A 27,637-nucleotide genomic window follows, 5' to 3' on the forward strand; every position below is an offset into this window, starting at 1 on the left:
ATTTATAACAGAGCAGAAACGCGGCGAGCTCCTTCCTTCATTACAGCGTGCAGAGCTGCGAGCGGACGAGGCTCCGCTGGAGGCTGCAGGTGAGAAACTTCAGCTGCACAGGTGCCTTTTGTACACGTGAGTTTAACAGGTCGGCCTGCAGATTAAAAGACAATCCGACAGGTTTTAGGGCAGAAGGAGGTTCGTCCAGAGTCCACACAGGAAGGTCCAGCTGTGGCAGCGCTGAGCACGAGCCGCCCACGAACACTGACAGCGGGCTGCTGTTCGGCCCTGAACGCGCTGCAGCGCAGCCTCAGTCCTTGGAGAGTGCTTCAGATGCGTGTTTCTGCCTGGGCTTAATGGGCCTTGATGACAGTAATACTTCATCTCAAGGTGCATTTTTCAGTCCGTGCAAACAGGCTCGCTGTACGACCTTCTCTATTAATAACAACACAGTATTAAACATGAGTGTTTGTTCACCGGCTGAGGCTGGACGTGCATCACTGAGCTCTGTTTGCAGTGAATCTGAACGACATTACGGAACATCCAGGAGAAGAGAGGAGACGGTGTATGTGTGCATCAGAGAGCAGGAGGCGTTTATGAGACCGTTCATGTCCAACGGGACGTCCCTGCATCAGTATTTACCCTCAGGACCTTCAAAGTTCAAACAGAAATGAATCTGCACGTTCTCATCATCCAGTCACAGAAGCTGAAGCTCTCCGAGGTAACGAACCTGCTAACTGCCCGTTAGCTCGTTTGACCCTCAGACCAGCAGCTGACCTGCATGAGGACCCTGCGGGGGGCACGTTTTCAAGGTAACGCTCGTGCAGATTGGTTTAGTTAATTAAGTCCATCTTGGGCTTAAATAAAAGAAACTAAGTGTCTTGTTAAACATCTCGCTCTCATGTTAATGAGCAAATGATTTGTTCAGACAAACCAGGCAGAAGCATTTCCTGTTCAGGAGTCAAGAACCAACACAAACATCATGGCAGCGGCGTCTTTATGAGCACTAAAATACTTTACTGCCTGGCGTGTGTGTGTGTGTGTGTGTGTGTGTGTGTGTGTGTGTGTGGGTGTGGGTACAGACGCTGCCTGGTCAAACACCCGCAGAGAAAAGAGCGTTGAAGCAGCTTTACCGCAGCTTTGAGACGGTTGTGGTGAATCCCGGAGGACGTCTCAAAGTCAGAGAGCAGCCGCGAAGCCTGTTCATTAAAAGTGGGACTTTTTACAAGACTGCTCCTGGTACTTATCAGCCGTAAAACATCCCAGTGGGCACGCCGCTTTTATTGGCGGGGAGGCGGTTGTATATCAGCCGCCTTTAAAGTCAACCTCGGGGACCGGCCTCTGGAGAGCTGCTGTGTCTGATTTGTGTCCCTCTTCAGTTTACTGTCACCGACTGTTTTTCATGCGTCTTTTGTTCTTGCATTACGCAGCAGCTTGTCACAGACACCAGAGAGAGGTGTGTAAATCTCCTCGGTGTTCCTCTGCACCTGAGCCAATGAAGCGCCTCCGTGTCCAGGTGTGTGCAGGTGTGTGTTCATGAAACACTTGTTGCTGCCTGTGTGGACTAACTCTCAGATTTTCTTATTCTGCCTTTTTTTTTTTTTTAACCTTCCATGTCTCACCTGCCCTGCAGTCACCCCAGTGTTCCTGCCATTCCTCATCACCTGACCTCCCCGCCCACCTGCACACCTGCTCCCACTTCCCATCAGCCCAGGAGCACAGACACCTCCCTCTCGCCCCTGCAGTGATCAGACCGCCTCCTGCTCTCCAGCCTGATTCCCTGTTGGATCTGTTTTCCTTCAGCCTGCCTGGTTTTGATATTTGCCTGCTCTCGACCTTCAGGTAACTTACATTTTTTATTTAACCAGCCTGGTCCAGGAGTCATGCATTTGGATTCAAACCTGCTTTTACTGAGCGGCAACAGCTTTGATATTTGGATCATTTTTATTAAAAATACATTCATGAACATCTGTCATGGAGATGTCTAATGACCCCGCCTGCCCATGAAGTGACCCCTCATAACCCCGCGGTGCCTCCTGACCAGGATGCAGAGCTCTGAGAGGCTTCCCGCCCGTTTTCCTGCTCTGTTTCTGTGGGGTTACATCAGAGCCGCCCTTTGATGCTCTAAATGTTCTATTATTCACCACACATGAGCATGAAAGGTCAAAACCAGAAGGAAACGTGTTTTATTTGAAAACGAAAAGTCTGTATCCAAAAACTGACATAAGTTTATTCAGTGCAGCAATGGAATAAATTTAAAGCTGCAATCAAATGTTGGCCACCAGGGGGCAGAAAACACTTTGATTTAAAGGTTGGTTGTTAAAAACTCGAACAAAGACACACTGAGGTGGATGGACCGACACGTCTCTGCGTGGTGTTTGCTGCTGGGCGGGTGGTGAACGGCAGGTTTGATGACGACACAGCTGCAGGTGGAAACAGTAGACAGGTGAGATCGACCACAGAGGACACCTGCTGCAAAAACCCAAACCATGAGCGAAGAGAGGCCGAGAAGGTCTGCAGACATGGTGAGTTCAGCGTGGGTCTGTCACTGTGAGCGAGTCCTCTCACGTCACACACAGGGTCAGCAGAAACACTGGTTAAGAGACCAAACCTCACCTGTGACACGTTCAGGTGTAAACGACCACGGGAATCTGAAGTGTGATATCGTTCAGCGTCTGAAGGCACAGATTCAGATACGTTCACCAAATCTCCTCCTCAGCGGTGTGTGAGTGCAGAGAGACGAGTCCTCCGACATGAACCAATCACACAGAGTCAAATGAATCCGTGGAACACACACACACACACACACACACACACACACACACACAGGACTGATGTTAGCCGTGTGTGTGTGTAAAGAAATCCAGCTGATTGTGTTGAGCCTCTGAACACCTGATCGGAGTGTTTGTGTGTCTGCTGCACACACACGACTTTGTGCCAAAGTTTACTCAGTAAAAGACTAAATGAATGTGTTTTCCTCGCAGACGTCAGCTGACGGAGCAGCTGCCCCTCCATGATTTACACGCACGCACACACACGCACGCACACACACGCACACACACACACACAGAGCGACTGTCCATTTTAATTACAGCCTCATTGTCGTGGTGACGTTTGGGGAATGAAGTGTTTGTGATCAACAGGTTTCTTCCCGCCTGGTCGTTGTTATTCTCTGTGTGTCCCTGAAGGGTGAAGACGGCACAAACAGACCATAATAGTACGACTGCAGTGATGCACTCGCTGCCAGATTTTAACTTTTGAGTGACTGGATGAGAAGAATCTTCACCTGACACTTGTTAATCCGGCTAACATCGTTAGCATTAGCTCGCTCGTTTTCATTGGTGGCCTGAATCACAACACAGAGGTGACTTAGTTTATTCCTTCCTGTGTTTTATCAGTTATTTTACTTTCTTGATCCCTTTAATTTTTAACCACTTCAGTGGATCAACAGTCCTAATCCAGGACATGACACTGTGTAATCCTGGGTCAGATAATGGCGGCTCTCATCCACTGGGATGTAACTTCAGATGAGATTTATTGAAATTAATATATACACACACCGTCCTGCCACAAACACTTCAGCGGCACATGTGGATTCATCCGCTGCTGAAAATAGTCCCAACAAATGAAACAAAAACAGATTCAAGTCTTCAGTAGGAGCCAATGGGCTTGGAGATGAGAGCCACAGACAGGAAGTCCGAGTGCTGACAGACGTACTAACGTTTGGGGTCTCCTCGTCTGGTTCAGATGTAGAATAACTCCAGCCTCCTCCTGTAAATCATTAATGTGTCCTGCAAAAACTCTTAATGATAAATATTTCATAGAGTGAATCAATATCAATCAATCTCACCTGAGCTGTGATGAAGTACAAAGTGCAGCCAATGAGCGCGCAGCAGCTGGCGGGCAGGTATTACAGATCTGTTTCCACCCCTGAGAAAAGAGAGCGCTGGCCTGAGATCAGCCTGCAGCTCAGCCACAGAGTCTGCAGGTCACGGCGAAGACAAAGAGACGTCCAGGTTCACCCACAGCCTTCGTCCTCTAACACACTGACTGCAGATCAGTGAAGTCTGTAATGAGACGTTACTGACATCAGCTGGTCAATCTGTGTCATTACACCAACCTGGACCAGTATGTTTACTGGTCTCAAGCTTATGAAGCGTGACGTATTTTTCTTTTATTCTAAGAATTCAAACTAAATGTCATGCATGAAAGTTCTGAAGCATTAAGACTGAGTTCTCCAGAGGTCTGACCCAGCTGGCACCGACCACCAGTTTGTGGATTACTGGACTCCACATCGGTGCTCCAGTACTCCCAGCAGCAGGACGGTGGACGTGGGAGTGACTGAGTGCGTCAGTCTGGGCTGAATTAACTCTACTGCTTCTCCTCTAGCGCCACCAGCAGGCTGACATCCATAACTCTGAGTGAAGTGTCTCCACGGGTTTTGGAGGAATCCTCATGTTTTGTACTAATTATTCTCATTGATGAAGTTTTAACGTTTGTGAAGTCCGATCATCAGCTGAAAATGACCACTTTTAAACATCTGCGAAGCTCCCATGAGCCTCTGCTGCTGTGCTTAGTTAGCACGTTAGCACGCCAACAGGCTGAACTGAGATGGTAAACACTGCAGGCCGAACACCTCCTGCTAAACATCAGTACGACAGCACTGCCATCCTGAGCATGTTAGCACGCTGCTAGCATCACTGTGGAGCTCTGTGGGACAGAGATCAGGAAACAAATGCAGAATATCAGACGACACTTTAATAAACCAAACACAGTGAAAACGGTCAGGACAGGTGCACATACAGGTGGACAGAGCAGTGTTTGAGGCCACGTGTGCAGTTTAAGAAGCTCCCCTGAGTGTTTTTCTACCATCAGAATGAATCTTTGTCTACAGTTCCTGCAGCTTCTCTTAAGATTACAGACGACAAACTTTGCATTGAAGGTGGCTGAACAGAGATAATCTGTTTCCTGCTGTCCGTCCATCTGTCCGTCCGTCCGTCCTCAGTGTGTTACAGCTCAAACCTGCCACCAATTCACTGAGAGCGAGTTCAGCTTAGTCATTATTCTTCAGCAGTGAGGAAACAGACGAGGGCTGTTGACACTCACGGTAGATTCAAGGTGGAGGATCACGTTAAAGCTACTTAAGGGTGAATTACGCGGCTCCTCGCGGTCTGAGAGGTTAAAGAGCCTTTAGAGACGACGGCCTTCTGTGTGCTCTGTGTGCTTTGAAAACTTCAACCAAATTAGCTAAAGTCAACAGTCAGCAGGCCTCTTCTTATCCTATTATGGTTGGGCCTTCTGCACTGGATATTTGGAATTTGAATATCCACACAGGCTTCACTTCACGTTACGTAAGGCTGTTTGAAGCAAACTGCTGTGTACTGGCTCAGGCTGACACCGGCGAGAGTTCAAGACCTGACACGCAGCCAGGAAACTCAGTCCTTCAGAAACATATCTGACATTTCAGGCGTCTCGCTTCGTCCCAACAAAACCTGAAGGCGTTCTTTTTCATGGCAGACATTTTGAGTCGTCACAGCAGGAAAAGCACAGGTGACACAAAATGTTGGATTTCATTAAAGGTGGATCAGTTCCATCAAGTGTCCCAGTGATGATGATGATGATGATGATGATCCAGAGGGCACAGGTTCAGGACTCTGGAGTCAGCCCATCTAAATGGACTCCAGTCGCCTGCTTTTCCTGCCATGAAAAGCCAAAATATTTGCTCTGAAAACGGTCTAAACTCCACCCAGCTTACACCTGGCTGGAGCTCTGATCAGCCAGGTGTAACACCTGTGTGAGCGTGTCATCTCTGGTCTGACAGAGGTCAAAATTTAACTCCCATCAGCCTCAGCTGCACCTCAGTTTAGTGCTAAATGATTAAAATGCTAAGTACTTTTACTTCAGTGTAAAAGTACTTAGAAGTAAAGCCGTGCATTGAAAATCTAAAGTACAGCAGTAAGAAGTAATAGTACTTATTAGTATCAGTGGTCTTTAGTACAAAGTATCAGCATCAAATACTCTTCAGGTTCCAGAACTGAATCATCCTCTGAATCAATGACTCACAATTATTGATCCATTAAAGTCACTTTAATGTTGCAGCCGGTTTAGCCGACTCGTCCTGACCCCCCTCTGAATGTTGGCACATTTGTCCCTTCATGTGGACTCATGTGGACTCATGTGGACTCGGTCCGGGTCTCTGTCTACTGCAGCTGTCTCACCAGCTCCTGGTCCATCTCACAGTCTGAAGGCTTCTGGATCTCCAGCGTGTTCTGTGACTTCACCTTCGGTTTGAAGGCCACAGAGATGAGCTCCTTCTGGATCCTCCGCTCCCTCTGCCTCCTCAGCAGGGCCAGGATCTCCCTCCTCTGGTCGGCCATGGCCTCATACCGCCGTCTCTCCTCCTGTCTCTGCCGGAGCGCGGGGACGCTCGGCGGCGGCGCGCGGGGACCCGGAGCGGCGGCGGGGCTGCTGCGCTGCGGCCGGGACACCGGCAGCCTCTGCCGGATGTCTGCGGACACCAGCCGGGACTCCAGCGGCGTTGGGAGGGACAGCGAGCTCCACAGCTGCCTGGCATGGGACACGTCCTCCGGAGAGGAGCCGTCAAACACGGCGAACGTCTTCTCAAAGTCCTCCTGCTCCGGAGCCGCAGACATTTTACTTTTAGGACAAAAAGACTAATTTCACTGGAAAGCAGGACTAAGTTCACCAAACTGATGCAAGTGAAATGAGTGTTTGCCATGGTCACTATGGAAACGAGAGGTCTACGGCAAGCCGGTACAAACAAGAATCAGAGCTCCGCGTAAAGCCTCGAAGAATAATCTGAACATCTGACAGGGTGAACTAAGAAAGATGCCCCTCAAGGAAACTATTTACTGAAAAAAAAAAAAAAACACGTCACAGCGTGTTTTCTGTGCTTTGGAGGCAAACTGATGAGAAGTTGAGAAGATGAGTGTCGTTTTTATTCAGGTACGTACAAGTTTTCTCATTCACATAATAAGTAAAAAAGGCTGCTGTGATATAAAAACATGTTTTTAAAGGGTCCAGTCATTTTAGGTTTATATCTCAAACTAACAAAATGTCACTTCTGTCATTTCTATATGAAAAGAGACTAAATTTTGGTTTATTCTTCAGTGTTTTCATCATTTTTATCTGGATGCTGATTGAAGTTAACAAATATTACAGATACTTTTACTACATACGTACACTGTCTGAGTACATGTATTCCACTTCCTCATCAGTCAAACAGTCAAATATAATCACACACAATTATTCAAAGCTTTTAATTTGAAGGCAGAGCAATTAAACCTCTCCTCTCGCTCTGATTGGCTGGCTGGACGTCGCTCGTGGCTGCTGCCATCTTCGGAAACGAGGCGGGTCGCGCGCGGCTGCTCCACCCCCAGGTGTCGCGGGCCTGTTTAAAAAGCGTGGAGGAGGAAGGAGGGCATCATCATCATCATCATCACCATCACTTCATCTCCCTGACATGCTCCTGTCATCTGCGCGCTGAGGCTGCAGCTGCACGGTGAGTACACCGCTTCACTTCCTCCTCAGAAAAGACGAGACACCTGGAGCACAGGTAAAGGCTGCTCCTGCTCAAAGGGTCACTTACAAAGGTGGTAATATTATCTAAACATGCAAAGAAACCTGAAGAAGGAGTAAAAACCTGCTTGTTAATATCTCATATTTATGTCACTTCAAAACGAAGCAGAGCAGCAAGATTTACTGTTGAAGAAATATGAGAAGTTTCATTAAAAACCAACAACCTGCAGCATTATCCAGGATGTGTGTGCTGTCAGGGAGTCAGACAGCTCCAGACTGGTGTTTTAATGATTATTATGGTCTGTTGACTGACTCCCATCCACTTAAATCTTTACATTTCTCAGTGAATTTGCCTGAAATCTTCATTAGAGATGCTCCATATTGATTGGTGCTCACACGCCTGCTGTTTTTCTCCTGTGTGCCGACGGCCACACATGGATGCACCTTGTGACAAGTCACCATTTTGGTGTAAACTGTAAGCTTGGCTGGACACATGAGCTGCACCTTATAAGGTAGTATGCCAGCTAAGTCCCTAGCATCCCTCTTTGGGCTACCAAGCTACCAGGAGCGAAGGGTTAGCCAAACATGGGCATTCCAGCATGGCAGCTCACTTGTTTGATTACTGGGGTTATCTGTGTGCTGCTTTTCATGTTTTATTGCCTGCTGCTCAACGGGAGGTCAAAGCAGCCTTGTGACCTGCGAGAGGAGACGAGGATAAGTGAGTAAGTAGCTCATTGATGTGCTGAGGCTGTTATCAGCGATAATCTGTCGAGCAGTTCAGTGGAACCGAATGTAAATGTGATGCTGGGATGCAAAGGCAGCAGAGGGAGAAAGAGGTGATGCTTGTCAGCCGATGTGACGACGCACCAAGAAAAGCTGTGAGTGTTTAAACATCTGCACGTCTGAGCGATTCTGACCGATGTTTTGTCCTTTGCTTCACGTTTTGTGTCGCCGTGCTTCGGCGTTGAATCGACGTGTGGTGACAGCTGTGAGGTCGTCCGCTGATGTTTCCCTCACTGTCAATCAGATCTGATCAGTCAGACCACAAACACCCGAAGAAGAAGGCTGGTTTTTGAGAATTAAACTCCTGATCAATCATTCCTAAAAACTTTTACCGGGGCAGTGCTGGCCTGAAGGTCAGAGACGCGAGCTGTGACCGGCAGGTTGCCGGTTCAATCCCCGGACCGGCAGGTTAAAGAGGTGGAGACCTCCTCCACCCAGAGCAAGGCCCTTAACTCCATCCGCTCCACCCGGATCAGACTGAGGTTGTACTGGTCAGCTTCCAGGTGTCAATGTGTGTCACCACGCAAATGTGATCAGAGCGTTGCTGCAAAAAAGAAAGAAAAAAAAAAAAACTTCATCATCATCATCATCATCATCACATCATCCAAAGTTAGAGAGAAATACTTCAAATCTGAAATCAAAGAAAAGACTTTTCTGAGGTGAATTGTTAATGAAGAAGATGATTGACACCACTCGGTCGATAAATATGCACCTACGCTGGCAGCCGATTAGCTTAGCTTAGCATACGTACTGGAAACGGGGAGAAGCTAGCCTGACCACCACCTAAAACTCACACGTAAGAGGAACAGTTGGTGTTTTATCGGGGATTGTGTGTCTGATTGTGTCGTCTGTCAGCAGGCCAGAGGTCAAACCGAGGTCAGAGGTCAACCCGACTCCCGTCAACCCACCAGAGGTCGACCCCATCGCCAGCGACGACCCAGACATCGACTCGAGCGCCTCTGAACCGCCAGAGATCGACCCCGCCGCCTGCGCGCCCGATTCAACCGCGAACGGCGAGACTTCAAACATGGCTGACCCGGCGTCCGAGGACAGCAAGTTCCTCTTCCTGGAAAATGACTTCCGCAACAGCGGGCTGGCGCAAGCCGACTGGGCGGCCAAAAAGATGGTGTGGGTGCCGTCAGAGAGGGAGGGCTTCGAGCAGGCCAGCGTGAAGGAGGAGAAGGGCGACCAGGTAATGTGCACCCCGATGATGTCATCGCTGCAGCATCACATGACTTTTTACAAGTACTTCTGTAAGTACTTCTGGACGAGACCAGAGTGTAAAATGAAAGATAAAAGATGAACTAATGGTCACAAAGCAACAAGAAAAAAATGATTTTAGAGATGCATGAAGGTAAAACGATGTCTCTCTGTGGAGTCATGGAGGAAATCTGGACCTCCTTACTTTTCTCTCTTCTGCCGTCGATGCAGCTTAATGCAGTTTAGAGAAGTTAAAGAAGCTTGTGAGTGAAGTTATGAAGTGTCTCTACGTGTCTCTTTGGCTGCAGGTGGTGGTGGAGCTCTCCAACGGTCAGAAGACGACGGTGAACAAAGACGACATCCAGAAGATGAACCCGCCCAAGTTCAGCAAGGTGGAGGACATGGCCGCCCTCACCTTCCTCAACGAGGCCTCCGTCCTCCACAACCTGCGAGAGAGATACTTCTCCAGCCTGATCTATGTGAGGAGCGCGCACACACACACACACACACACACACACACACACACACACACACACTCCCTACATGAAAACCTAGATGTAAGGAGCGCTGAGGCTGCTGATCTGAGGTCAGCAGGCTTCTCATTTGTCCTTCAGCTCTCCTTCAGTTCAGGCGTTCAGGTGAAGCGTCCCTGTTTAAGGACTGAGCAGACAGACAGACATACAGACAGACAGACAGACAGACAGACAGACAGACGCTCTGCACACGCTCAGGATGGACTGAAGGATCAACAGCTTATGTTTTTATTTTTTCAGTCCGTCTGACAAAGTCTAATAAGGTACGGGATGTAAAATTAAAACCCGAGCTGATGCATCTAATACAGACTGCCATGAAGATCACTGAAGTTAAGAGCCGCCGTCCCTCCAGTCCATATATGAGCAGACGGGATGTGAGCGGAGTCTCATACGCTGAGCTGAACGTGAGCTGGAGCCTCTGGAGCGCGATGCAGAGTCCCTCAACGTAAAGCTCCTGACCCCAGAGAAAAGAGATGAAACAATCATTTATTTCTGTTCCTGTTGTCTTTGAGCTGCATGTCAGCGACACACGACTTCAAGGTTTACATGTTGTTAATATGAGGACACCTGCAGCAGAAACGTGGACGTCCTCCAGAGATCAGCGGATCACATTAAAAACTGTGACATCAGTTATTTCCATCATCTGCTGATTGTTTCCTCGATTGCTTGATTTATTTTATGGATGCTATAAAACTTTCCTGAAGCTAAGAGGTTTTGAAATTGCTTGTTTTTGTTTAGTCCAGAACCTGGAGATGTTTAGTTTTATGTCACATAATATAATATTTGGCATTTTTGTTAGTAAAAATTCTGAATTAAAGCTCTGCTGTGATCTCAGCATCATGAGTTCCAGGACGGGCCGATTGAAACACGTCTGACATTCAGCGTTTCTTTAACGTCTCTTTGTCTCGATGAGTCTGTCTCAGAGCTGAAGGCTGAACTTCAGCTGACGTTCATGGACTCATGTTGACGTCTGAAGTGACCCACCTGCTCAGGTGACGTGTGTTTCCTGACTCCGCCCCGCAGACGTACTCCGGTCTGTTCTGCGTGGTGGTGAATCCCTACAAGATGCTTCCCATCTACTCCGAGAAGATCATCGAGATGTACAAGGGCAAGAAACGCCACGAGGTGCCGCCACACATCTACTCCATCACAGACAACGCCTACAGGAACATGATGCAAGGTAGCTGTCAGCGCGCGCACGTGTGTGTGTGTGTGTGTGTGTGTGTGTGTGTGTGTGTGTGTGTGTGATCAGCATAATGTAATCATCCGTCCTGTTTTCTGTGTTAAATGCTGTTTAAGTTGAACCTGCAGCCACTCGTACATAAAACCAGCCGGCTAACCTGAACCTTAAAGGCTCAGTTCACCCAAATGATAAAAAAAGCATCTTCCTCATTATAATGGAAGAGACTTCATGGTGTCCCTTTAAGAGTAGTTATTGTACATGTACTGCAGTACTGCAGGTATTTGGCTTTTAGTGATTTTCATTCTTATTTATTTAACTGCATATTTTCTCTTATAATCGATGTATTTACTGTATGTTTCACATGTTCTTATGAGTCATTGTTGCTGCTAACGCTGCTAACGCTGCTAACGCTGCTGTGCAGCTCTGTGGTGAACGATCACGTTGAAAACTGCTGATTTCGATCAGAAAATGCCTCCAGAGCGATCTCACATGAAGAGCGGAGGTGAATTCGTTTTTTCTTTATTTTCTCACAGCAGTTAATGAAACAGCAAACACACACAGGCTCAGTGATCTAATGAAAGTTGCTAAATGGCGGCAGCGAGCAGCCCCGCCTGAAGCCTCAGAGCGTGCCGGATGGTCCGCCGGTGACCTCAGACCAACTCCGTACTTTCCATTCAGCCCCAGAATGGCCTTACATGGAGCAGGGAGACAAGATTACAGCCATGGAGCCCCGCATCCACCTGCTATTTTTAGAGGAGATGATGATGGAGGCTAATCTCCCTCTGAACGAGATTTCAGAGGCGTTCGCTCTCGTGTGTGAGCGAAGCGGCGCCGCCTCAGAGTTCATGTTTGGTCTGTTCAGCTTGGCTTCAACTAACGAGTTCAGCTCAGTCAACATTTCACATCACGTCCCCTTTAACGTCCCACTCTCTCTCCACAGACCGTGAGGATCAGTCCATCCTCTGCACGTGAGTCAAAACACACGTCACCGTTTCCATCACACACGCACGCACACACGCACGCACACACGCACGCATGCACGCACGCACGCACACACACGCACACACACACACACACACTCCACTCCCTGGAACCATCAACCGAGCGTTTACCCTCAACTTGAACTAGTTAAAAAACAGACTCATGTTCAGATTTATGTAAAGCTGCAGCTCATTAAAATCAATCAATCTGATGTTTTTTGTTTCTCAATCAATCAATTAATTGTTTGCTCTCTAAATGAGAACAGATGCATCTCCTGAAGCTCAGGTCGACACATTGAAGAGTTCAAAACCCCAAAATACTCAGTTTACTATAATAAAAGATGAAGAAAACAAGCAAATACTCACATTTGACCTGATACATTTTTGGCAATTTAGCTTAAAAAACAATAACTCAATGATCAGGATTGTCTGTAAACTCTTGGATTAATCATTAATCTAATAGCTTCAGTTCTGCCCTTCAAAAAGCTTAATCAGCATGATTTATTCAGCGTGTTGAACTGTTATAATCTCTGTCTTTCCTCCGTCTCTCAGAGGTGAGTCTGGAGCAGGGAAGACCGAAAACACCAAGAAGGTGATTCAGTACCTGGCGGTCGTCGCCTCCTCGCACAAAGGCAAGAAGGACGCGAATCCTGTGAGTAGAAACGTTAAAAATATCACAATCGAGAACAAAATATTCCAACTCCAAGTCGTGAAATAGCAGCATCATGAGTGAAACACGTGGTGTTAATGGAGAGGCTCCGTACTTACAGGAGATCCTCGTGCAGGTTTTAATATCTTTCCCTCAAATCCTCCATAATGCCGATCGAAGGTTACGGCTGCTGTTCGCTCAGCTGCAGATGATCCACTGAAGAACTTTCTGTGGTTTGTTTAGCCAAGACTTACTGATGCTCGACCTCTGGCCTCGCTGCTCTTCAAGCTGTCGTGCCGGTTGCCAAGTTTGGGGAAATGCTAAACGTAGCGCCTCCTGAACGGAGGCAGACCAGTTGAGGATTCTTTGAGTTCTAACCGGTTTGTGTTCTGTTCCCTCCTGCAGCAGCAGCAGGCTGGATCTCTGGCCTACGTGAGTATAAAGGCTCATTCCTCAGGTTTAGTGTGACACAAAGGTTTTTGTCTCTGAATGTGTGTGTGCATTGGCTGTGATGTGCACGCTCACTGATGAATATGCACAATGAGAGATGTGCTGTAGAGATGTGTGGTGTTATGACCTGCAGGGGGAGCTAGAGAAGCAGCTGCTGCAGGCTAATCCCATCCTGGAGGCGTTCGGAAACGCCAAGACCATCAAGAACGACAACTCCTCACGATTTGTAAGCTTTGAATCAGTTTGTGAGTCAACACTCAAAACATGTGGACTTCTTCTATCTCAGTGGTTCGTTCTCCTCCGTCCTCAGGGGAAGTTCATCAAGCTCAACTTCGATGTGACCGGCTACATCGTTGGGGCCAATATTGACACCTGTATCCTTTAAAGATCAGATTCTGATTGTCATGTTATGAATATAAGATAAAAAATAATGTGCCGAGTGCCATTTCGCTGGAAATGTTAACTGAAAGCAGAGAAGTTAAGCTCTTAACCGTCTCCTGACCCGATCAGACCTGCTGGAGAAGTCTCGCTGTATTCGTCAGGCCAGCACCGAGCGAGCCTTCCACATCTTCTATTACATGGTGGCAGGAGCCAAAGACAAGATGAGGGGTGAGGAGGCACAGCGTGAGCAGGAAACACACATTTCATGAGCTGAACCAGTCAGTGCGACATGTTTCACAGCTTAACATCAAGGCTGAAGGCGGAGGGAAACTGGGAGCTCCTGTCAGTCAAAAAAAAAAAACTCTAAAAGTGCAGATGTGTGTGTGTGTGTGTGTGTGTGTGTGTGTGTGTGTGTGTGTGTGTGTTCAGAGGAGCTCCTGCTGGAGGATTTCAGCTGCTATCGTTTCCTGCTGGCGGGTCATGTGCAGATCCCCGGTCAGGAGGATGACGAGTTGTTCGTCGAGACTCTGGAGGCCATGGAGATCATGGGCTTCACTGAGGAAGAGAGAATAGGTACAAGCTGCTCAGCCCCCCCAGACCCCCCCAGAACACCCCCCCAATGCAAAGCAGAGTTCAGCAGTTTCACATCTGACTGAAATCACTGAATTCTGCTGGAAAACAGAAATATCTCATCAGGATTCTGTAATTCTCTGTCTGGACATTTCTGCTCCATCCTGACTGTCTTCCTCTCTGCAGGGATGCTGAAGGTGGTGTCCACGGTGCTCCAGCTGGGCAACATCAAGTTTGAGAAGGAGAGGAACAGCGAGCAGGCGACCATGCCCGACAACACCGGTAACCATGTTTAAATCCCAGCAGCAGCACTGTAAGTTCACCTGGAAACCTCTCTCACCTGTCCTTCGTCTCATGTCGCCCATCGCCTGCAGCGGCCCAGAAGGTGTGCCACCTGCAGGGCATCAATGTCACCGACTTCACCCGCGCCATCCTCACCCCCAGGATCAAAGTGGGCAGGGAGGTGGTGCAGAAGGCGCAGACCAAGCAGCAGGTAACAGCAAACCAGAGCTCGTTAACGCAGAAGATGGAGACTCTTCTAGAATATTTTCCTCTGAAATGCAGTCGAGGAAAAGTAGAAAGTCTCAGAAGTCTCTCTGCATCTTCCCATCCCTCACCTCCTCCTCCTCCTCCTCCAGGCTGATTTCGCGGTGGAGGCCCTGGCGAAGGCCATGTACGAGCGCCTGTTCCGTTGGATCCTGGCCAGAGTCAACAAGACGCTGGACAAGAGCAAGAGGCAGTCGTCCTCCTTCCTGGGCATCCTGGACATCGCCGGCTTTGAGATTTTTGAGGTGACTGAAAACAAATTAAAGGCTGAAGTGTTTTATTCTGTCGATGTTTTATTTATCGCTGCGACGTTTCTGCCGCAGGACAACTCCTTCGAGCAGCTCTGCATCAACTACACCAACGAGCGTCTGCAGCAGCTCTTCAACCACACCATGTTCATCCTGGAGCAGGAGGAGTACAAGAGGGAGGGCATCGAGTGGAACTTCATCGACTTCGGCCTCGACCTGCTGCCCTGCATCGAGCTCATCGAGAGGCCGGTGAGGACGAGCTGCAGCCTCACACACGTGGTTTACTTTAACCAGGAGTCTGATCCACTCACACATCTGATTATTAAACAGTCAATCAGGGCCAGCGGTCATCAAACGTCACTTCAGACTCAAGAACAGGAAGTCAGGACAGGAAGTGATTTTATTTGTGTGAAGTCCTGATAATTTTCAAACATCTTCTAACGTGAAGTGATTAATAATCTAACATATTGACGATATAACTATGGATGAAATAAAACTAAACTGAAGCAGGTGGTGCTGCTGATGGTCGATGAGGTTTAGTTCAAAGTCATGAACTAAACCTCTTCTGAAGCCATCTGTGGACAAATGGACAAGACAAGCAGGAAAACTAGAGATCTTCTCTTAAGCTGCGTCTCTGCGTCCTTCGTTGTCCTGCAGAACAACCCTCCAGGCATCCTGGCCCTGCTGGACGAGGAGTGCTGGTTCCCCAAAGCCACCGACGTGTCCTTCGTGGACAAGCTGCTGAACACTCACACCGGACACGTGAAATTCTCCAAACCCAAACAGCACAAAGACAAACTGATGTTCAGTATTCTGCACTACGCCGGTAAGGTGAGGGTCACTGAAGGTTTGTGAGGTGATTTTCAAGATTACCTTTTTAGTAGGAACCAATGGGCTTGGAGCAGAGCCACAGACAGGAAGTCAGACAGTATGAACACATCGTTGGTCTTTTAATAGGATTTGATGACAGTAAGGAAAACGTCAGTCTTCTCCTGTGTGTTTTTTCCAGGTGGACTACAATGCAGCTAACTGGTTGACTAAGAACATGGATCCTCTGAATGACAATGTGACGGCTCTGCTCAACAACTCCTCCAGCAACTTCATCCAGGACCTGTGGAAAGACGGTCAGTCCTCCATGACGGTGACGTGTCCACATTCACCTTTCACACCACAGAGCTCTGATGTGATCGGCTGTGGCGTAAATCTCTCCTGTGTCTGTCCTCCGTGTCAGTGGATCGAGTGGTGGGTCTGGAGACCATGACCAAGATGTCCGAGAGTTCGGCGCCCACCTCCACGAAGTCCAAGAAGGGCATGTTCCGCACAGTGGGTCAGCTGTACAAGGAGTCCCTGAGCAAGCTGATGACCACGCTGCACAACACGCAGCCCAACTTCGTCCGCTGCATCATCCCCAACCACGAGAAGAGGGTAAATGTCTGCAGAGCAAATTCTTTACGTTCTAGCTGAGCTGCAGTCCACAGAGGAGGGTCTGTAATGCACTGAGTGATCGTTGGTCCTCTGCTGTGCTGCAGGCCGGGAAGATGGACTCCAACCTGGTGCTGGAGCAGCTCAGGTGTAACGGCGTGCTGGAGGGCATCCGAATCTGCAGACAGGGATTCCCCAACCGCATCGTGTTCCAGGAGTTCAGGCAGAGGTGAGGACACGGTCTGATTATTCTTCATCTTCAGAGGTATCAGAAACAAATGAAGCCCTGCAGCATGAATGAATAAACATGAATATTACACAGTGACATCATCCTGACATTAACAGTGTTTTAAAGTCTATTACTTTAAATGTAGTGTTGTAGTTCCTCACTGTGACCACTGGAGGGCTACATCTCCTTATTTCAGGTGTGGATCTATCCAAACCTCATCTCACATTTAGGTTCATTTTGAAATCAAAGCATTGGATCACTGTAAATGAATCATATTCAAACGTCTTTGTAACGACACCAGCATTTGTTTTTTTAGTGACTGATGGTTTGATGTTAAGTGTGTTTTCCTGTTTGTAGATATGAGATTCTGGCTGCCAACGCCATCCCGAAGGGCTTCATGGATGGGAAGCAGGCGTGCTGTCTGATGGTGAGCTGGATGGATCTGAACGTTTGTGTCACAGCTGACATCAGTCAGACGTAAGAAGCAGACGTTTCTATTTGTCCTCTAAATGGTCTCCACTTCTGTCCGTCCCTCTCGCCTCCTCCAGGTGAAGCACCTGGATCTGGACACTAACCTGTACCGTATTGGTCAGAGTAAGATGTTCTTCAGGACGGGAGTTCTGGCCCAGCTGGAGGAGGAGAGAGACCTCAAACTGACCGTCATCATCATCGCCTTCCAGGGACAAGCAAGAGGCTTCCTGGCCCGCAAGTAAGGAAACAATCAGACAAATACAGAAGTTTGGAGGCTGAGCCTTCAACATCACCTGCTGCATCATTTACACACACGCACACACACACACACACACACACACACACACACACAGACACACACACACACACACACACACACACACACACACACACACACACACACACACACACAGGCTCTCTAATATGTCTTTGTGTGTGTTTTCAGGGCGTTCAGTAAACGCCAGCAGCAGCTGAGCGCCATGAAGATCATCCAGAGGAACTGCGCCTGTTACCTCAAACTCAAGAACTGGCAGTGGTGGAGGCTCTTCACCAAGGTTACACACACACACACACACACACACACACACACACACACACACACACTCAAACAACCTTTGAAAGAGATTATCCAAAGGTACCAGAGAGACATGCATGAGTCTTCACACCGACACATTACACAGTAAACATGAGCGTGTGTTCTGCCAAGCTTAATGTCAGGACGTTAGCATTAACTTGCTGTTAACTTGCTGCTAGTGTGACTTTAGCATGCTAACAATAGCTTTGATTTGGGCTTAATGCTAAAGACCTGACAGTGTAGAGCTGAGCCTGACGAGGTGTTTCTGTGGCTACAGTCTTTTCATTTCCTGTTAGTAACTATGAAGTGTACGTGTCCGTCTGCGTTCAGGTGAAGCCCCTGCTGCAGGTCACCAGACAAGAAGAAGAAATGGGTCAGAAAGAGGAGGAGCTGAGGTCAGTGAGAGAGGTGGCAGCCAAGGCCGAGGCAGAACTGAAGGACATCTCCCAGAAACACAACCAGGTGAGACACCTGGAGCTTTTTATCTCTTTATCTTAAAATGACAGAAATGACAGAAGTCTGTGCCTGTAGCTGATGGAGGAGCGAAGCCAGCTGGAGGTGAAGCTCCAGGCGGAGACTGAGCTGTACGCAGAGGCCGAGGAGATGAGGGTGCGACTGGAGGCCAAGAAGCAGGAGCTGGAGGAGGTGCTGCATGAGATGGAGGCCCGGCTGGAGGAGGAGGAGGATCGCAGCCTTTCCCTGCAGCAGGAGAAGAAGGACATGGAGCAGCAGCTGCAGGTGGGCACACCTCGATGTTATTATCAGGAGTAGTAATGGTACAGAGTTATTATTATGTTATTGTATTTACAACATTTTTGTAGATTCATCTCATGTCCATCAGTTTCACTCGTTCTGTATTTTGTCTCATGCTTCTCTTGTACCTCAGCTGTAAGTTAATGTTTCCACCAGCGTTTTCTGACTTTTCAAAATTTCATCTTTGTGAATTTTGCTCTCATTTATTTTCAACCTGTATTTCATTACCCACGATGCTTTTCTGCAGCTTATGGAGGCCCACATAGCGCAGGGAGAAGACGCTCAGCAGAAGCTGCAGCTGGAGAAAGTGGCTGTGGAGGGAAAAGTCAAGAAACTGGAGGAGGACGTTCTGCTCATGGAGGACCAGAATAACAAGCTGCAGAAGGTTTGACGTGGTTCTGCTTTGTGGTGTTTGATGCACAGCACACACTGTTCTCACAGTGTCTCTGTTTGCAGGAGAGGAAGCTTCTGGAGGAGAGGATGGCTGATCTGAGCTCTAACCTGGCAGAGGAGGAGGAGAAGTCCAAGAATCTGACCAAACTCAAGAGCAAGCACGAGTCCATGATCTCTGACCTGGAGGGTCAGTCAGCACCACCCAAATACTCTAAATACCTCACTGGCCTCCATTCAGTTCTACTCACTGTTTATACTGTATATTTAGAAGACTGCAGCTAATAGTTTAGGCACAAGTTCCTTTAAAGTTCTTTACATTTGATGCATTGGGTTGTGAAGGTGCTCAGTGATTTTCTTTGCAGGAACATTAATTTGTTTTCCCATCACACCTGAAAATGAGCCTTCATCATTCCCTTTCCTCCTCCTCTGAGTGCAGTGCGTATGAAAAAGGAGGAGAAGGGTCGTCAGGACATGGAGAAGGCCAAGAGGAAGGTGGAGGCGGAGCTGACCGACCTCCAGGAGCAGCACGCCGACCTGCAGGCCCAACGAGCCGAGATCCAGGGGCAGCTAGACGCCAAGGAAGAGGAGCTCCAGGCTACACAGGCGCGGTAAGAGGGGCTACACAACAGACGCTGTAATCATCATAGTGACCGTCTAGGTTTACCCTGAGGGTGGCGCTAGAGGGAAGGTCATGAAGGGGCACCATAAGTGGGCTCAGTCATCAAGTGTGTCCGTGTCCACAGCTTGGACGAGGAGAGCAATCAGCGTGGGTCGGCGGTGAAGCGGGTTCGGGAGCTGGAGGTTCTAATGTCAGAGCTGCAGGAGGACTTGGAGGGAGAGAGGGCGGCCAGGGCCAAGGTGGAGGCAGCTCGACGGGATCTTGGAGAGGAGCTGAATGCTCTTCGCACCGAGCTGGAGGACAGCCTGGACACGACCGCCGCCCAGCAAGAGCTACGGTCTGTAACTGATCCACTGGATCCTGCATATATGACCACTGATTGATCCACACATTCTGATTTTTGCTTCAGAGCTGACTGCAGTTTTCCATTACTGAAATAAAAGTTGAGGTTTAGCTTTGGCTTTTTCATCAGCATAATACAGAAGATGTACAGAGAAAGTGGCTCAAACTCTGCTCTCTAAAAGGAAGGTCTGATTTTTTGTTTGAATTTCTAAACGTTAGTTTTTCTTCTGCATTCAGAACAAATCTCATATCGTTTAGTCAAAACATTAACTGTAAATGGCACAAAGTCTTTCTGAGATGGTTTAAAGTAAACAGCAGCATCATCTGCATAAAAGTGGACTTTTGTAAGCAGCCACTGAGCTGCTGTTGGCTGTGTTGTGGTGATGTGTTGTGTGCATGTAATGGGCAGAGCGAAGCGTGAGCAGGAGGTGGCCATGCTGAAGAAAGCCATGGAGGAGGAGGGACGGAGCCACGAGGCCCAAGTCCAGGACCTGAGACAGAAACACAGCCAAGCTGTGGAGGAGCTCTCTGAGCAGCTCGAACAGGCCAAGAGGGTATTGTTCAGCCAGATTACATCACATTAAACAACTGATTTGCAGTTCAGTCTAGATTCTGATTCTGGTCTAGAATCTGAGATGGTTTTGAGATTTCTGCCTTCACCCCAAAACATTAGACTGGAATTTAGCTTGTGGTGCTCACACCAGTTAAAAATTATGTTTGAAAAACATCATCAGGTGAGAGCTGGTCTGGAGAAAGCCAAACAGGCTCTGGAGAAGGAGTCCGCAGATCTGAGTGCCGACCTGCGATCCCTCGCCAGCGCCAAACAGGATGTGGAGCACAAGAAGAAGAAGGTGGAGGGTCAGCTGAATGACCTGCACTCACGCTTCAACGAGAGTGAGCGGCAGAGGACCGAGCTCGGCGATCGAGTCTCCAAGATGACGGTGAGTGGACAGAAAGTGAACAGGTGACGAATCCAGGGACAGCCGGCCGTCATCCATGTTGAATCTGACATGTTAAGTTGAATCTTTGTTCTTTTGCGTCAGGTGGAGCTGGACAGTGTGACCAACATGTTGAACGAAGCAGAGGGGAAGAACATCAAGCTGAGTAAAGACGTTTCCACTCTGTCCTCCCAGCTCCACGACACCCAGGTGAGGGACACCACCCATAAACACCTGTTGGTAGAGATGTAGTTATGTGCAGTTGTCTGAAGCTGAAGGAAGAGTCAGGGTTAGGGTTAGGACCAGTAGGTGGCGCTAGAGGAAGTCTCAGAGGATCACCAAAGATATTAAGGTCCATCTTCTGGTGACCACGAAAAATTGACTAATTTATTGAGATATTTCAGACCGGATCAAAGCAGTGGCGACGCTTCCATCATCTTGTCTTTCTCCTCCAGGAGCTGCTGTCAGAGGAGACGCGTCAGAAGCTGAATCTGTCCGGACGTCTGCGTCAGATGGAGGAGGACAGGAACAGCCTGATGGAGCAGCTGGAGGAGGAGACTGAGGCCAAGCGGGGCGTGGAGAGGCAGGTGTCCAGCCTCAACATGCAGGTCAGTCATGTGACAGTCAGAGAGGACTAAAGTTAACAAACTAGAGGTGGACGACTGTTCTTTAAATCTAATACGATTGCAGAAACATGACAATCCTAAAGTCAATCCTCAACTTTCCCCCGTCAGCTGTCCGACTACAAGAAGAAGCTGGACGAGACGCTGGGGACGGTCGAGCTGCTGGAGGAGGGGAAGAAGCGTCTGCAGCGCGACCTGGAGGCCGCCAACAGCGAGTACGAGGAGAAGGCGTCGGCCTACGACAAGCTGGAGAAGAGCCGCAGCCGGCTGCAGCAGGAGCTGGAGGACGTCCTCATGGACCTGGACAGCCAGCGGCAGCTTGTCTCCAACCTGGAGAAGAAGCAGAAGAAGTTTGATCAGGTTTGTTTGGTCAAGTTTAGAGGAAGAAGCTTCATTTTAGCCTGAGAGAGACTTTGCACACGGAGGACTTTGTTCGTTTATACTGAACGTCCAACAAGAAGGGATCCATTAACAAGTGCTAAGTACTGCATTTAAGTACAAAGTTGAGGTACTTGTACTTTACTTTTCATGGCATTCCCTACTTCAACCCCTCTACATCTCAAAGAGAGATATTGTGGTTTTACTTAACAACGTTTTTCTGACAGCTTTAGTTTCTAGGTATGTTCGAACGTTTAAAACGCTCCAAACATCCTTGAAGATCAGATCTCCCTGAACCTTCTGTTCATTTTCCATCCACCTCCTTTCTCCTGCTGTTGGTCAGATGCTGGCGGAGGAGCGTGCCGTGTCCAGTAAGTGCGCCGAGGAGCGGGATCGAGCGGAGGCGGAAGTGAGGGAGAAGGAGACGCGGGTGTTAGCTCTGACCAGAGCGCTGGAGGACCACCAGAACGCTCTGGAGGAGGCGGAGAAGACCAATAAGGTCCTACGAGCTGAGATGGAGGACCTCATCAGCTCCAAGGACGACGTGGGAAAGAGCGTAAGCGGAAATGTCTGAACGTCTGAACGTCAATGCTTTTCTCTTATTCCAGATGCTGCCATCATCTCTGCTCTCTCTCCCTCCTCCGTCAGGTCCACGACCTGGAGAAGGCCAAGCGTGGCCTAGAGGCCATCGTGGAGGAGATGAGGACGCAGATGGAGGAGCTGGAGGACGAGCTGCAGGTCGCCGAGGACGCCAAGCTGCGTCTGGAGGTCAACAGTCAAGCCCTGAAGGCTCAGCATGAGAGGGAGCTGCACGCCCGCGATGAGATGGGCGAGGAGAAGAGGAAGCAGCTCCTCAAACAGGTGGAGAACAACCTCCTGCTGCTCTGCGTAGTATTAGACCTGATCATGCTGCAGGAGGTGGAGTCTGATGTGTCTCCTCTCGAATGTAATACGTTTGTGGTGTGTTCTCAGCCACATTATGAGACTGAATCACAGGAAAACAAGAGCAGAAAGACGGGATGTGTTTATGAAGTGATTACCCGTCCTCGCTGCTGTCTGTCCGTCAGGTGCGTGAGCTGGAGGCGGAGCTGGAGGAGGAGAAGAAACAGCGGGGTCAAGCCTCAGGCGGCAAGAAGAAGCTGGAGGGGGAGCTGAAGGACATGGAGGACCAGCTGGAGGCCACCAGCAGGGGGCGCGACGAAGCGGTCAAGCAGCTCCGCAAGATCCAGGTCAGGACGCGCATCGGTGCAGTTATGTTGTTCAGTCAGATTCCTTCAGCTGAGCGGAAATCAAAGCTCCAGACCAACGAACGTCTTCGGGTCTTAAAACATGACAAAGTCTTTTTTTGTTGTTCGAGCCGTTACTCACGTTACGTTAGCAGAAAGCTTACACGGCCTCCTCTGCTCTCCTCACAGGGCCAGGTGAAGGACCTCCAGAGGGAGCTGGAGGACTCGCGCGCGGCCCAGAAGGAGGTGCTGGCCTCGGCCAGGGAGTCCGAGCGCAGAGGCAAGGCCATGGAGGCCGACATCGCCCAGCTGCACGAGGTGGGGCGACGAGGAGCTCAGAGTGTCGTTGATCAGCGGCTGAGCTCAGTTCTTTTAGCTCCTAGAAGTGTGACTGGTAGAAAGTTTGAGGGACATCATTTACTTTTTGACAAAGAGAGACTTCACAAGTTGACATCATGTCCATTTGTGCTTCCTTCCTTCTTTACAACATCTTTACATTCCTCCGTCTCTTTCCTTCTGTCTGTCTTTGCATCCAGATGTTGGCAGCGGCTGAGAAAGCTCGTAAGCAGGCGGAGACAGAAAGAGACGAGCTGGCTGAAGAACTGGCCAGTAACTCCTCCGGAAAGTGAGTGTTAACATAGAGACAGAGGACAGGTGAACCTAAGAACCTTCAGTTTGTCATAGGAGGATTTTAGAGAGGAGAGCCTTGTCCATTGGTGGAAGGAGAGATGAGTTACTTCCTGGTTTTCCAGTCGTTCCTTCTTATAACACACGTCAAAGGGGGTTGAGGGTGAGATTTGACCTGATGGTTGACATGAGAAGAAAAGTCAGGAATGATCATCTGGGCACCAAAAATGTTCACTGAAGGTTTCGTGGAAGTTCAGCCAGAAGTGGTTGAGATATTTGCAAATTTGAGAAGCTGAACTAAATCCCTTTTCAACCTTCTCCTCCTTCATCTCGTCTCTCCATCCTCCTCCTCCTTGGTCCAGATCACTGCTGTCTGATGAAAAGCGTCGTCTGGACTCTAAGATCAGCCAGCTGGAGGAGGAGCTGGAGGAGGAGCAGGCCAACGTGGAGAGTCTCAATGACCGGCTGAGGAAGAGCCAGCAGCTGGTAGGTTCAGGGTGGACCAGAGGGGCCCTGAGGGGGACTCGAGGGGGTTAAGACCCTGTGTACCAGCTAGCTTGCGCGCTACATTCTTTCACCGCTCTGTTTTGTCCCGTCCTGGCTGTGTAGGTGGACCAGCTGGGCGCAGAGCTGGCAGCAGAGCGGTCCTCCTCTCAGAGCAAGGAGGGATCCAGGCAGCAGCTGGAGAGACAAAACCGAGAGCTGAAGGCCAAACTGCAGGAGCTCGAGGGCCAGGGCCGCTCCAAGCTCAAATCCTCCATCGCCGCCCTCGAGGCCAAGCTGAGAGAGGCCGAGGAGCAGCTGGAGATTGAGAGCAGGTAAAGGTGCATGATGGGAAACCGAGTTCGGCTCTAAGAGTTAACTTCCGACCATCACATTTAACCAGTGCAACGTAAACTGCACTGAAACACAGTAAGAAGACGCACAAGTATTAAAGGTTTCAATGACGCCGTGTTGGTTCTGCTGTGCAGAGAGCGTCAGGCCAACGCCAAGAACCTGCGCCAGAAAGAGAAGAAACTGAAGGATTTGACCATCCAGATGGAGGACGAGAGGAAGCAGGCGCAGCAGTACAAAGACCAGGTCGCTCTGCGAACGACGTCAGCAAAACAAAGGCAGCGCTTTCCCGCCGCTCACCACGCCGTCGCTCACGTACCTGTAAACTTTCTGCTCCGCAGGCGGAGAAGAGCAACGTGCGGGTGAAGCAGCTGAAGCATCAGCTGGAGGAGGCGGAGGAGGAGGCTCAGCGCGTGGCAGCGGCCCGCAGGAAACTGCAGAGGGAGCTGGAGGAGGCGAGCGAGGCCAACGACACTCTGAACAGGGAGGTGTCTTCACTGCGGAGCAAACTCAGGTACGAAGCTGTGACACGCTGGAAAAGAACAAATCCTCGTCAAGAAATCCCAACCAATCAGTGATCAGTCTCTGAAGACGAGCTTCATTCAGGCAGAGAGCAGCGTTTCACAATGTACATTCATTCTTTAATATTCTTTTCCAGCTGAAAACAAAGCTGCCACTGCTGATCAATTAGTCAATTAATGATTCAGTCTGTAGAAAACTGATCAGAAATAACATCTGACAATCAATAATTGACTTATTTTAAGCAATAATTCCATTTTCTCACCTTCTCTGGCTCCAGCTTTTCTCTGCTTTCAGTAGTTTTTATTTAACAGTTAATTAAAAAATATTATTGGACAGAACAAACAACCTGAAGACGTCTGGCTGCGTTAGCTTCTGGTTCTGGACGTTTTTCACGGTTTATTTTTTTTATTTTTAGCAGAAAAATCCAAAGTTTAACCAAATTAATCACATAATTCTGAAAATAATCCTAGTTGAAGCTGGAACTGTCCGATGAAAACACGTCTGAGACGCCTGCGGGCTTTGGTCCAAACAGAGCTTCCTGTGAGCAGAGCAGCCGTTTCGCTCCTGGACGTCCTGATCAGACGAACTCAATGATCCTGATCTGAAGTCAGATTCTCTGCAGCTGTAAAGATAAAAACTTGATTCAAAGAGATCATTTGTGATTTTACATTTCCTCTTCCTCCTTCCATGTCCTGTCTCACACCTGTCCTCAGACACTGCTGATCTGTCCTCCTGGAAGTATCCTCCTCTTCCTCATCAGGCTTTTCTCTTCATCTTCCTCATCGCCATCTTAATCCCTCCAGTTTACGCCTGCTGCCAGATTTCAGGGGCTTCAACTTTTTTTTTTAAAACCTCGCTTTGCAACAAGTTCTCGCTGCTCTCTTCTTCCTCTCTCCTTCTCACCCTCCTCTTCCTCCTCTTTCCCTTCCTCCTGATGTGTCGGGTGTTCTCAGGCGCGGCGGCGGCGGGGAGGCGGCGTTCGGCAGTCCCAGCCCCCGGAGCGGCGGCGGTGGCGGCAGCATCAGGAGCCTGGGGCTGGGAGGGAGCATCAGCCGGAGGAGCGCCATCAAAGAGAACTCAGTGGAGCTGCAGGAGGAAGAGCCTCGCTCCCCGTCTCCTCCTGCCTGCGCCTCCCCTCTGGAGCCCCTCATGGAGGTCAACGCCCACTCCGTCGACGAGTAGAGACGCGTTACGTCCAGTTTGCTTTAACAGAAACGTAAAAGTTCCTGAAATTAAATTGAATTCACAAACAAAGTGATGAAACGCTCCTCGACACTCGCTGCTCAGCTTTTAGCCTGAAGTTTAGTTTCAGTGGAGTTTTAGCGTCTGTTGTCCTGAATTATCGGCAGCTTCAGGCCAGTTCTCCTCAAAAACATCAAGTTCATCACTAACAAACCAAACTTTGCCTTCTGTCCTCTTAAAGCTCCGTGAAGTCAGACTCACCTTCGTTTTCCTCTTCCTGCGTTCAAACATCATTCATTCATTAAAACAACATTACAGTCACAGTTCAGGAGGTGAAGTCAAAATGAGCAGAAGGATGAAATTTAACCTCAGTCAAACTCTGACGTGACCCTAAAGTCAAATTCTGAAGAAACACGTCTGTCATTTCATTCTTTACCTTGAATCTTTCACAGCTGTCGACTCACATCTGTTCATTATTACGTCCTGACACCTGAACGGTTCCAGATGTTCAGCTTTATTTGGGAAGAAATCTCATTATTTAAGAAGAGAATTATGATGCAACAAGCACAAAAAAGGAGGAATGAATGCAGCAGAATTCAACTCCTCAAAAAATCAAGTTTACAAAGAAACAAAAAGATTTCCAAAATAAAACGCAGCGTCTGGAATCAGCTGAAGTTCTTCACGAGGGGAAGAAGAAACCTTTATCTTCAATGTTTGTGGACTAATACAACATATAATTTAAGTGAATTTAATATATTTAGATTTATTTATATTCCAGGTAGTTTGAATAATTCCCAGATAAGTTTATTTTTCCAGGAAATAATCACTCAGTGATCTTTGACAAACCTGGAATCTGCTCAAAGAAAATAAAATCTGCTGCACAATAAAAGACTTTAACCTGTTTCCAGGTGGACAGAAGTGACGGCTTTGCTCCCTTTTTTGCATGAAAATGCAGAATTTTTGGAAATTGGAAAGAAACACCAGTCTATATATCCACATATTGTGATTTTATTTTGAATTATGTTGTTAAAAAAGGAGCAAAACCATGTGACTTCTGCTTCCTGTCAGCTGCCTGTTCAGGAGCAGGTGAGAAACCTTTGACTGCAGCAGATGAACGTTGTTAAAGCAGGTGAGGAGGTCTGAGGATCGGAAACGTCTTCAGAGCAGCAGCGTGTTGTCGAACGACCTTCTGGGTTTATTTGTTGGAAAATCAGTTGCTTTGCTCATGAAACTCCTTCTTCCCCGTACGCACTTCCTCTTTGGGGTTTTTAGACGATTTTAGAGAGAATCTGTTCATTTGGAAACTGAATGTAAAAGTGTAACCGAGCTGTTGTAAAGCGTGTTTTAACCCTCACAGACTCACTCTTTGTGAACCAGCTATTAAACTGCTACCAACCCTCTCCGACGCTTCGTCTCAGTTCTTCTCCAGGAAATAAAATCGAGACCTTTTT

At 48.6% G+C, this 27,637-nt stretch overlaps 2 protein-coding genes across 2 annotated transcripts; one reads left to right on the forward strand and one right to left on the reverse strand.

Annotated features, from left to right (window-relative positions):
• Positions 1-6,126: 6,126 nt before the first annotated feature.
• On the reverse strand, positions 6,127-6,644 carry hoatz (HOATZ cilia and flagella associated protein). Its single transcript, XM_076752953.1, has one exon. It carries the CDS (start codon positions 6,642-6,644, stop codon positions 6,192-6,194), a length of 453 nt encoding a protein of 150 aa, XP_076609068.1. The 3' UTR covers positions 6,127-6,191.
• A 2,696-nt stretch (positions 6,645-9,340) lies between these two features.
• LOC143334255 (uncharacterized) lies at positions 9,341-27,586 on the forward strand. The gene is made up of 42 exons (XM_076752952.1): positions 9,341-9,505; positions 9,822-9,992; positions 11,070-11,226; positions 12,170-12,197; positions 12,762-12,861; positions 13,264-13,290; positions 13,442-13,534; positions 13,619-13,682; positions 13,819-13,917; positions 14,119-14,262; positions 14,446-14,541; positions 14,634-14,752; positions 14,898-15,050; positions 15,129-15,302; positions 15,711-15,884; positions 16,063-16,177; positions 16,285-16,478; positions 16,583-16,704; positions 17,062-17,131; positions 17,253-17,413; positions 17,621-17,729; positions 18,080-18,211; positions 18,281-18,487; positions 18,750-18,887; positions 18,959-19,082; positions 19,332-19,503; positions 19,639-19,851; positions 20,266-20,410; positions 20,591-20,797; positions 20,900-21,004; positions 21,250-21,402; positions 21,529-21,777; positions 22,139-22,351; positions 22,444-22,656; positions 22,863-23,024; positions 23,211-23,339; positions 23,558-23,646; positions 24,011-24,134; positions 24,258-24,466; positions 24,620-24,728; positions 24,824-24,996; positions 25,958-27,586. Exons 1-42 carry the CDS (start codon positions 9,341-9,343, stop codon positions 26,184-26,186), a joined length of 6,030 nt encoding a protein of 2,009 aa, XP_076609067.1. The 3' UTR covers positions 26,187-27,586.
• Positions 27,587-27,637: the final 51 nt, after the last annotated feature.

Source organism: Chaetodon auriga, chromosome 16 (assembly GCF_051107435.1).
Source record: "Chaetodon auriga isolate fChaAug3 chromosome 16, fChaAug3.hap1, whole genome shotgun sequence".
Classification (NCBI taxonomy): Eukaryota; Metazoa; Chordata; class Actinopteri; order Chaetodontiformes; family Chaetodontidae; genus Chaetodon; species Chaetodon auriga.

Excerpts from the sequence above, each read along its gene's own strand:
- hoatz (XM_076752953.1), bottom strand. The coding sequence starts at position 6,644 with ATGTCTGCGGCTCCGGAGCAGGAGGACTTTGAGAAGACGTTCGCCGTG.
- LOC143334255 (XM_076752952.1), top strand. The coding sequence starts at position 9,341 with ATGGCTGACCCGGCGTCCGAGGACAGCAAGTTCCTCTTCCTGGAAAAT. Across the intron at positions 21,403-21,528 it reads TGTCCAGCCTCAACATGCAG|CTGTCCGACTACAAGAAGAA; the intron begins GTCAGTCATGTG and ends TTCCCCCGTCAG. Across the intron at positions 23,025-23,210 it reads AGCAGCTCCGCAAGATCCAG|GGCCAGGTGAAGGACCTCCA; the intron begins GTCAGGACGCGC and ends CTCTCCTCACAG.